The sequence below is a fragment of the Phalaenopsis equestris genome, unplaced genomic scaffold, assembly GCF_001263595.1.
Source record: "Phalaenopsis equestris unplaced genomic scaffold, ASM126359v1 Scaffold001343, whole genome shotgun sequence".
Taxonomy (NCBI): Eukaryota; Viridiplantae; Streptophyta; class Magnoliopsida; order Asparagales; family Orchidaceae; genus Phalaenopsis; species Phalaenopsis equestris.
Window position 1 is genome coordinate 781,231 of NW_018165782.1, and position 12,016 is coordinate 793,246.

The window sequence follows — 12,016 nt, forward strand, 5'->3', positions numbered from 1 at the left end:
TAGCAGACCGGGGTGGCTTGGCTTCTAAATTTCCCTAACCTTGTTCGTAGGTTTGCCATTTGTATTGAAGGCTGGGATTAGAAGTTTTGCTGAAGAGTTAACATTCCCTGTATGAGCTGGTATCATCTTGATAACTGATTTTTTTAATGTTCTAACTAGTCAACGTTTTCTATTGTCCATGCTCAAAAATAGTTTACATTAAGAGCTCTCATTCTTGAATAAAACTTAACTTTTACCCTTTGTGGGGTGTATACGAGTAATTTGTGCCTTTATTAAAGATTGAAGCTAAAAAATCATTGTAACTGTTGAAGTTGATATTGGGGAATGGACTCTCTCTCTCTCTTACTCTATATTGTAGCTTATTCCTGTTTGTTGCTTTTTACTGATCTCTGAATGAATTCCATTGTAATTGCTCTGTATCTTTGGGTTATATTTTAGCTACTCTTTCGTTCTATTTCCCCCTTTTTTTTTGATTGTATATACAAGTGACCAATTTGCATCTATTAAATCCAGGTATGAATTCAGAACTAATTATGAGAACTGGATAAACTCTGTCAAGCCAACAATTGCTTCTTGTGTATCGGATAATTTGAGTACTCCCCTGGAAGAAAATAGCATCCTTATTGATTGTTGTCAAACTGCAAGGCACGAAGTGCAACTGGCTGTTCATTCTCTTCTGAAGGTATTTAATTCTTTTTGAAGTAATTTTTCCGAAAACTCTATGTGATAGAAGGAAGAGTATAAAACAAACTATAAATTAAATGATTACTTGATAACAAGAAGGAAATATCTATTTTAGGTGACGAGTAACCCCGTTAACTCATTTTGAGTCAAGAATCACATAGCTTAAGTGATTTATTGAGTTTTCTAGAAGTAAGGCTGTAAATGAACCAATGCATTTGATAAACAATTGAACTCGCCTCGATTAAAACTTGATCAAGTTTGTTTAAATTAGCAAATAAATAAGTTTGAACATTTTTTAAAAATTTGAAGGTTAAATGAACTAAACATGAACATAATCAAACTTCTTCATTTATGTTCACAAACAAACTCATTTGTTGTTTAACAAGTAACTTGTTAAATATTTACTATTAATCATGATAATAACTTGTAACATTTATGATATATTATTTAAATAAAATTTGATTAGCTAGGATTTATTTAATTATATATTTAATATTAATATATTATTATATTTATTGACGAAAGATTTTGCATCATGAGTTATTTAATAGTTCAAGTTCATTAAATTTTTTTTGGAATTGTTTCTATATTTTTTTCTATCTTTGAATCCATTCTTCGGAGAAAATATTTATTATAGATACTAGATAAGATCATGTCGGTTAATTCATTTTCTCATCTAATTTATTAAATTGCTCATTTATTTAAATTTATAAAATTATTTATTGAAAAATTTATATGGAAATCTAAATATCCATTTGAGTTTTTAGCTCGTTTAAATACTTGCTCACTTGTCATAAACAAATCAAGTTCAAGTATTAAAAAATTTAAAGAAGACCAGCTTGGACATGTGAAAGCTTGACTTAAGCTCAAGCCAAACATGAAAAATTTATAATTGTACCAAGCCAAGTAGAATTTGGCTCGACTCGACTCGATTACAACCCTAACTATAATTCTAGTAAATCTTAAGGAATGTTGAACTTTTTCTTTTTTCAACTCCCATCACCCCAAAGGAAAATATGATTTGAAACTTTGTATCAAGTCGTGCTTTGATGTTACCATTAAAAGTTCATGATTGTTTAAATTTCAGGTCACTGGAAACTTCAACATGTTGATCATGCAAAATATGCATTATCATATCTAATGAATCAAATTCAACGTTCTTACATAAAGATAAGGTTCATATCACATCCTTGAAATTTTAGGCAGGTTTATTAACAACATGGAAAGACACTATTTCTTTTGGAAGATTTATATTTGACACCAGATTTTGAGTACACCCTAGATAGTACCAGATTTTGAGTACAACCTAGATTTAAAGTAGGAGGAATAATGATTGCCAACTTTATGGGAAAATTTTGATTATTTGCATGACATTCATTTTCTTGATTGTTGGGATCTACAATAGATGATTTCTCTGTTTAGGGTGAGCCTCAAGCCAATTTGAGTATTTGTGATAAAAATTTGATATGATAAACAATTGGAAGGTATGCTTTCAAATTTAATCTTTTTTTCAATAACCACTTGAATCTCCTTTTTGAAAGGAATGGAATGGACATTTGAACCAAGATGCTAGTCATAGGTGGCTTAGGGCTCGTTTGAGAAGACATTATAGCTCCTTTTTGTTGCATAGAACACCGATAATAGGATTCACTTTTGTTTGGTAAAACCACGTCTATGAAAGTTGCTTCAACCAGAACATCGTTTCTTTGCTGTTTGAGATCACGAAATGTCCAGAGCTTTGACCCTCCATTCTGCTGTTTCACAAATGAAAATGTTCAAAATAGCCAATCAAAATGCCAAATAGCATTGGGCTCCGTTTGTAATGCCAGTCCGACGATCTTGCATCTGATGAAAACGACGATGACGGCGATGATGATGAGTTTGTCTTCACGCCGATATTCTCTGTTGCCTCCAACACTTGCCTCGTCGGCATCAGCTTTTGCTCCTTCAACACTAGCGGCATAGGATTAACATACTTGGACATCGAGAGAAACATGTTATCGTAGCAAGCTTATGATTCTCTTTTCTCAACCTCTCGTTCTCCTCCACCAAATTTGTTATACTACCAGGTGTCGGCAACGACGAACTTGATGAAATCACCTGCTTACCTAGCTCCTTCACCAAGTTCATTGGCGATAGAGTTCGATTCACTGGCAATGCCGCAATCAACGTTGAAGCCGCGCTGCCACTGATGAACTTTTCTTTCTCCTATGAATATTGTAGAGTATCTTCTTCTCTCCTCTTCTAATGGAATCATTCTCATACTGCCATCGATTTTCTGCACAATCTTTCTAAACCCTTGTAATTCCGCCCCACTCTTACTACATCAGTTACCAACTTTGATTAAAAAATCGAAGCATCAGTCAAATCTCAAAACAGAAGAGGAAGGAAACTCAAATGGGTGTTGAGCACTTGAGCTGTCGCGCGAAGCAGATAAACTTGTTATGTTTAAAGTATTTGGGAAGAAGATCAGGAGCAAATTTTGCAGGTCACCACACAATGAAGGCGAATCCTTCTATGTTCCACGAGATGACGCAGTCAAGGATTAGATCGTCAACCATTTGATAAATAAAATTAGTATTAGAAACGTTGTTTGTAATTTAAAAATATTAGGGTTATTTTAATTTTTTATATTAGGAAAGCTACAATCTAGGGGTAATAAAAAATTTTTAAGGCTAAAGAACACCAATTTTTCTATTGAAAAGATAGTATCGACTTTAGCAACCGTAACTTTTCACCGTTGTTTTTTTACTAAATTTATTTTTAAACGAACTTTTATGAGAAGAGAAGCTCTCCCAAACAAGCTCTTAGAGAACCTTGCATCAATAGCATCTACTTGTAAATGTTTTGTAAAAATAGAACCATGAGATTAGGCATGTACGTGTAAGAAGTATCATCCAGCAGAGGTTGATTTTACCAATCACCAAAATTAGGCTGATCTTAGTTTTATTCCAATGATCCTAGTATGATATCAATTAGCAGAAACTAAAAATAGCTATCTACTCGGACAAACTTGATCAAGAATTTTCAATTAGATGTTGAAAGCCTAGGGATTAGTTCTCTCCGAATTTGGTATTGTTAGTTTGTTTATAATGCAAATTACTGGCATTCAAATATTTTGATTTAGTCAGATTTTTTCGTGTAACTCAACATTATCTCAAAAACCTAGGGTAACTTACAAGTTAACATAACCTACATTTTTCTCTAGCATAAATTAAATATAAATTGGTTTCATTGAGTTCACTCAATGGATTCTAATGATTACATGAGCTCATATAAATATCATTATCCTATGATCTATCATGTTATTTCAATCTTGACAAATCTACTCATCACTTCTCTCTTTTGGGTAGATTTTCTTAACTTTTAATTGATGACCAATCAATTAAAAGTAACAAAGAATGGGTTGAAAATTATGCAGCAATAATGAAGCACAATGATAAGAAATATTGCATTAAAAATGAACCAATAATGCACAAAGTTGTTACATCTAATCTTTAAAATAATTATAGTTTGTGTTAGAATGAAAGAAAAATATAGAGTACATTATCCTAACCGAAGGTATTAAAAGGTAGGAGATAAAAAGACTTAATGTTGCGGGTTCTTGATTCACACAAACTACCATACTTTTTGTTCTTTTGCACGACTGACCTCTAAGTTCTGCCACAATTGCCTTTCCAAGAGTCTCCAAAAGATCCCCAAAAATCTAATTTTGTCCTATTAATTTCACAATATTTTCTTACAAAATCTCCTTCAAAAATTTTGCAATTTGCGGCACCAAAAACTGTTGAAATTTGCCCTGGACTTATATTAGGCTCCTGAGTTATATCAGGTGCCTGAGCATCGTTTGCTTCAATCTACATGAGGCAAAACTTTGAAAAAATGTGAAACTGGAAATTTGATGCCAGGCTGAGAATTTGAGCACTAAGTTCCCGGTCAAATCCTTTAAAAATGCTTGTTTTGAGTGTTTAGATGGGGAGTTGGGACTAGGATCCTAGCTTCTAAAATTGGGTCTTAGGTGCTTGGAAACTTGGGCCTCAGCTCAAGAACAGCCCGAAGTCTCCTCAATTTGCATCTTTTGCCAGAGTGGCATTGTATGTGTTATTTTTTCAAGTCGCTCAAATGTAATCCTAAAAAATGAGAGTTTACCTATATCAACAAATATATTTAAATTAGTGTAGTGGATTTTTCAATATTAATAAAAAATATCATGAAAATTACAATGTTTTTACACGGTAAAAAGCTACGAAAATGACACTAACAAATACCCCCACATTTATATCTTCACTTCTCCTCAAGCAAAGCGACATTCACAAAACACCGCGGTGAACAACTAGAAAAATGTACAGTACTTTTTATCCAATTTTTTTTCGATCACTTGTGGAAACTTTTTTCAAATAAATTATAATTTTCGGTGTCATAAATGTTATATTGACTTTTGTATTGACATACCCTTATATACTATTTATTATCATGAATAGACAAACTATTGCGGGGAACTCTTAATTCATACACTCTTGATTATCACATAATTACGAGTTAACACATTTTTCTAAATCTTCTATATGCTCAAAAGTCCAATCAAGCATTGCTTGAGACTAAAGTCACTTTGGGAAATCTCATCCAAATCTATGGGCTGATGTGAAGGGATGCTTTTGAGCACCACATCCTATTATATACTAGGTGAACAATAACTTTTTTTCTTTTTTGCCTTATTTTTTGCCTATTGTGGATTATAACTCTCATCCATTTTTTTCATGTTCTTGATATGCCTAACTCAATGACCCACTTTCAATGGAAAACCTTCTAGTTGTTATTTTTGTTCTCACAATTATTCAATTGACATCTACTAAATGTTTTGAAAACATATGATTAACTGCTCTCTTGCATGGATCAGGGGTGTTTGTGTTAGAAGCTAAACTAGTTTAGGGAGACTATTTTCTTATATTTTATCCTTCCCCACATCTGTGGGATTACAAGTTAAGAAGTACTTGCATACCTCGCCTTATATTTAGTTCTAGTACTAATTATTTTAAATTATAAAAAGAAGCATAATGACACTGAGCGAGCGCCATCATGAATGTTGAAGAATGAATGAAACAATGCCTGTATTTTTTTTTTGGAGAAAAATCTATTTAGTTTTCTTCATACTGAAATTTTGTTTTCACTGAAATGGTTTTTTGTCCTCACGGGCCTTTCTTTGCCAAGCATTTTGTCTCTTACTCGATCTCTTTGCAGGATGATGGGATTCTTGTCCTTCCTACAGTACCAGGTCCTCCTCCAAAACTCAACTCAAAGGAAATTTTATCTGAAGATTATCAGATGTGCTTGTTAAATCTCTCAGCTATTTCAAGCATGTCAGGCTGTTGTCAGGTAAGCCTTTTCAAAAGTCTGGTTCACATGAAAAAATGTGTGATAGATGTTTTTATATGTATATTTAAGTGGTATCAAATGGGGTTGGCGGGTCCTGTTTGGGTCTAACCTGAAATTGTCCCGACCCGAAACTACTTGACCCGAGTATTAAATGGGTTAGAAGGTCAACCAAACCTAACCCGCTTTCAACCAACTGGCCTGAACCCAACTCATGTAACACATTTAACATAAGGTATAACAACTATTTGGGACAAATTCAAGTAAACTTCAGATAGATTTTGAGTCATTTCGGGTTGGCGGGCTAATTTTAAGTCAATTTTCTTTTGGTGGGTCAACCAAAACCTTACCCAAAAAACTAAACGGGTTAAAAATCCTAACCAAACCCGACCTGAAGATTTTTCTAGTCGAGTTCAAATTTAGTTGGTGTATGGTGTCAATTTTTTGCACCTCTAATTGTACTTGCTCTCATACACACCTGTTCAACAAATAATGTCCATAAAATGATCTGCTTCATTTCTTCCTCATATTTTTTTAATATTATTTTATGCAGATAACGGTACCCTTAGGATTTCATGAAAAGATTCCTGTGTCAGTATCCTTCATTGCAAGGCATGGAGGTGACCGTTTTCTACTCGACACTGTTCAGGCCATGTACTCCAATCTTCAAGACCAAACCGATATAGTTGTCAAGTCTTCCTCACAAAGCATCAGTTCAACCAAGGAAGAATCTGCAGAAATTGCAAAAGAGAAGGTCCATCTAATTGCTTAAATTAAATTTTAGTTATAGTTTTTGTCTGTGTTCATGGGTTCTTTACATAGTGCTAAGCAACTTACCTTGTGATTAAATATCTGAGTATTTAATATTCAAAATTGGACATTTGGGAAGTGGGGTAACATCATGATAATCATGTTGACGTTTTTGGGGATCACGTGATATTGAGGTGGAAAAAAATGTCTAGCATGATAGAAATAGCCAACCCAAGTTGATGGGATGATTATGCATTGCATCAGAAGAGAACATGGTGTTTATCAATATTTAGGATTCATTTGAGGCTGTTGTAGTTTTTTACAAATGAAATTAGAAAGATGTGAAAATTAATTTTTTAGAGCTGTTGTACATTAGAAATTACACACACACACACACACAGATATATATATATATATATATGAAAAGTAGTAGTTTTCTTGTAGTTGCCACCCTTTAGCAAATTGGATTGTAAAATTAGCTTTCCACCATAAAAAATTCTAGAAAGTAGCTGGAAAGCAATAGTGAAATGAAGGACTAGCAATACTCTAAGAAGAAAAACAGTGAAATAATTGTCCTAAACAAGCACTTATGGCTCGATTGGCATCACTTTTGTTTCTTGTCTTTATTTTTATTTTTATTTTATTATTTTGAAAACATGTTTAATTGGTGTAATTTTTATATATTTTTGTGTTTTGTTTTTAAAAACAAATCATCCCGTCTTTAGAAACACTCAATACACCTGAAAGATGTTCTAAGTATATTCAAAAATACCTACTTCAATCAAACACATGTTTTAATATAAATTAAAACATTTCCTTTATTCTATTTATTTTTTAAGACCAAAACATTTATTCTCTTCCTAAAAAATTCAGAGAAGTAGCAACGAAGGTTGCTAAAAGAACATTTATTGAAAGGAAAGAAACCTATAATTATAAAGAGGAGAAGATTAGATACCCACAACAATGAAGGTTGAGATGGATGCCCCTGATCACACCCTTAGGTTGCGTTTGGGGCAGCTTATTTGCTGCGGTGGCGTTTTGAAAACGTCGCCGCCTCGTTTCAAAAAAACATTCCAGACGCTTCTGCAAAAACACGATTTCATTTTTACGTTAAACGTGGAACGCGGATCTTGCATCGTGGTCCGCATTTCTTTTTAGCGTTTTACCCCGTTGCCCTCTTCAGCCTTCTTCTTTTTTTCTTCTGTCGGTTTCTAAGCAATTGTCTTCTTCTCTACGGTAACATTCTTCTTGGCCTTCGGTGCCATTGAATTTCTGATCGTCGAACGATAATAGCACAGAGACGAGGGCTGGCGAGTTCTTCTTCTTGTCCTGCTTCAAAACCATCGGCGTTTTCCCTCACACCTTACCCGCGCGAGCCAGAGATCCATTTACCTTGGCGCGTTCCTCTGCTGAAATCTTCCTACAGGTGTTCCTCTGTTGAAATCTTCCTACAGGTGTTTCTCGTCTACTATCTAGTGGATGTAGTGAGGAAATCTTCCTCTATTTTCTCACTTTTCTTTCGTGTCCTTGATTCTTGCCATCACGATCTGCTCGTTTCTCACATGAGCACCCTCTTTAACTCCTTTATTAATATTGAGATGGCTACTAATTGAAACAATTCCCTTCCCACTGATCGTTTGATCCCTACCAAAATGAAATTTATTCTGGACCAAAAAGCCTCCATAGACATATCCTAACATTTCATGAGACGCTTAAGACGAATTGCCGGTAATATTCATTAGGGGCTGAATGGTCATTTATTCAGAAACAACTGCAAATCAGTTGTTTTCTAAACGCACAAACCAAACAACCAACCAACTTATCAGGATCAGCTGCAGCTTATCAGGATAAACTGCTTATCAGCATAAGCTGGATGAGCTGTAGCTGCCCCCCAAACAAACCCTTAGTCTCTACTTCCAGGAATCCAAGAGGCCCTAAGAGACAAACCCTATATAGTAACAAGAAGTCAAATCCTACAAGGCTAATGGCACTTTTGCAGCAAGAGTACAAAACCAACGATTATGATGATGAGAAAAGGTATCATCTTTTGCATAATAAATTCAAGATAATAAAACTCGTCACAACTAGGTATCATTAGATCATCTAATAATTATAATTAAAATTGCATATCATATAATAAATGTTAAGCCCATTATCTTTTAAACTCTCTATACTGATCAAGCTTTTCATCAATTTCAAAAAGGTCTAGCACCAAATCATTTGTGAATAAAATAATGTCAGATTTTAGTTTCTAAGTTGCGCCAAGTGTTATATTGACATTCAAATCTCTATCCAAATTTAATTTGGAAACATTTCCTAACATTCACCGACGAGCAGGGACTTGGAAATGCTGTCCATGCCCAATCTTATAGTCTGTTGAGTTGGTGTGAATGACAGATTTTAGGCATGCCAAATCTTTAATATTGTATACTTCTGAGTATATTCATCATCATTCAAAATTTTTAATATTTTTTCAATCTCCACCCAAATTGCCTATAAATCTTACCAGCTCCATGCGACTAACATAATGTTATTTCTTCTCATAACACTTGTGGAGATTTTGTGTTTACAACAAATGGCACATTATAACAGGGCAACAATGCGTACAAAGAGAAACAGTGGCAGAAAGCTATCAACTTATATACTGAAGCAATCAAGCTAAACGGAAAAATGGCTACTTACTACAGTAATCGTGCTGCTGCATATTTGGAATTGGGAAGGTGCTATTTTGCAACCTCATTTTTCTTTTTATTAATTTTTATGGGGCATTTACATTCATAACACATAATTCTTATATATTTACATATCTAGCATCTAAACTTTCATATTTACATGCATAACACTATAAAAAATACCACTATAACTTTCTAAAAGTGAAATACACCTATACTCCTTTCCATTTTTAAGCTTTTAATACCAAGGTGTCTTTAACTGTCAAACTTTAGGTGTTTGATATGTAAATGCATAAGAATTGTGTGGTATGCATGTAAATTTTCCTTTTTTTAGGGGATTTTGAGCCTCACTTCTAATTGGAAAGCAGAGAGCAATGTCACTTCAGCTATTTGTTCTTACTTTTTCTGCTTGCATGGTTAACACCTTTTATTTTTGTTGGTTCAGCTACCTGCAGGCGGAAGCTGATTGCAGCACTGTCATCAGTCTTGACAGAAAGGTAAGATTCTAAAATTGAGAATCTATATATGAAGTTTTAATCCATTTTTTTGTTGTTTAATCTGCACCGTTGAATCCTAGATTGTGAAAATGCTACATTTTTCTGTATGCAGAAATAAATTGGAAGATTTACATACATGCCACTCAATTTCTATGCATTTACTTATCTAACATCTAAACTTTAATTTTAACGTACAGACCACCACCTTATGAAAATTTGTATTTCACTCTTTAAAAGTTGAAGTGATGGTATTTTTTGTATGATATGAAAGGCTTGGGTGGTAAGAATGTTAATAGTGAAGATTAGATGTTAGATATGTCAATGCATAGAAATTGGGTGTTATGTATGTAAATGCACCAAATAATTTTGCCGTCTCTTGGCTAATAATGTTTGTTCTGGCTTGAAGCATACATTGTTTATGATGATCCCTTCTTATGAACTTGCCACCAACTTTCCAAATCTGGCAGGTTTGAGAGCCTACACTAGATAGTTTGATTTTTTCTTTGAGCCAAGAACTTGTTGATGCTCTTTCAGGAGGATTCTTAGAAACATTTAGACATTAAACTTAATCTGTGCAAATTTTTTAATAAACAGAAATATTTCATGGAAATCTCAATAATTGGACGGAAGCTTGTTGCCCGCTCTTTATTTTATCAGTCCCCTACTATTTGTTCTTTCTACACGTTTCTATTTGAAATATATCTGTACAAAAGCTTGATCTGGACGGGAAGTAACCTCACAATTCTTTTATGGCTTTAAAGTACATTAGAGATCTATTTTTTTAACTGCAATTTGTTCATTAAACTTTATTATTCTTGCTTTTTTTTTCCTTTGCAATGCAAGTTATCTCTATCAGAAAAATAAAAATCTAATGACTTCTTACTACCCCTTATACAGAATGTCAAAGCATTTCTAAGAAGAGGGACTGCACGAGAGATGTTGGGCTATTACAAAGAGGCACTAGAAGGTCCCTCTCTCTCTCTCTCTCTCTCTCTCTCCCCGTGTTTTATAGAATCAGAATTTTATTCTGTGTTTACTAGAAAAACTCTGTAATTTTACATATTTAACACCTAAACATTCATGTTTACATTCATACGACTCAAAACTTTAACATCACATCAAAAATGCCACCTCCACATCTCCTTAAAAGTGAAATACATGTCTCATGTAGTGTAAATATCGAACTCTGGGCGTTGGATATGTAAATACATAAGAACTGTCTAAGATTTATGTAAATTTTTCTTATTTCATTCATCTAATCCTTCTATAATCTCGCAGATTTCAGATACGCCCTTGTTCTGGAGCCAACAAACAAAACCGCAAATAGTGCTGTTAATAGATTGAAGAAATTCATTCCTTAGATGCATGCTGGGACAAACCTGAAGGAAATTACCCACACCTGAGGATCCAATACTTATTTTTGGTAAACAGTTACTCTCAGAATTTGAAATCAAGGCTGGATTCTCTTGTTTTTTTTCCAGCACAGCAGTGTTAAAGGTGTTTCAAAGCTTTGGCTTCAATATTGCTGAATCTCAATATGATCTTCTTTCACATCAATTGTCTATTGATTCCTTAGGTTTCTTTTGTTACACTTCTTTGAATGTTTATGTTCATGCCATGTTGTATGAAATAAAATCTTCGTTGGGTGAGAAAATTTTGTTGAACGACTTCCTCAAGTGAAAAACTTATTTGATTTTTCTTATGAATTTGCTTATTGCAGGATTGTTTTGTGTACTGTTCTAGACAGGATTTAACAGTCAATTGTGTATAAGGATTTTTGAGCATTTTGGCAGATTTGATTTTTTGTATTTTTGCCATTCTCATTAGATTATTAGCGCTTTTGGTGATGAATTTAATGTCACATTTTCGCATGACTCTGTTTGATGTTTAGAAAAAAAATAAGGGTTTTTATTCTAGCAAGTGATTCAGTAGTTTTAGTTATAGATTATAAAGGTGTATATATTTTTATAATTGGAGTGTGAGAATGAAATTTTAGGGGCATTTTCATGCATATGACAATTTTTATGTATTGCATATCTATCA

The 12,016-nt window shown here is 33.6% G+C and overlaps 1 protein-coding gene across 1 annotated transcript in view; it reads left to right on the top strand.

Moving 5' to 3' along the window:
- The window catches only part of LOC110034080 (outer envelope protein 64, chloroplastic), a 35,733-nt gene extending 24,067 nt beyond the window's left edge, over nt 1-11,666 (top strand). The window contains exons 7-13 of the mRNA XM_020738335.1: nt 514-682; nt 5,923-6,057; nt 6,608-6,808; nt 9,397-9,524; nt 9,922-9,973; nt 10,871-10,940; nt 11,252-11,666. Of these exons, the coding sequence (XP_020593994.1) occupies nt 514-682; nt 5,923-6,057; nt 6,608-6,808; nt 9,397-9,524; nt 9,922-9,973; nt 10,871-10,940; nt 11,252-11,334 (838 nt within the window). The 3' untranslated portion in view covers nt 11,335-11,666. The remainder of the gene's footprint in view (nt 1-513; nt 683-5,922; nt 6,058-6,607; nt 6,809-9,396; nt 9,525-9,921; nt 9,974-10,870; nt 10,941-11,251) is intronic.
- Nucleotides 11,667-12,016: the final 350 nt, after the last annotated feature.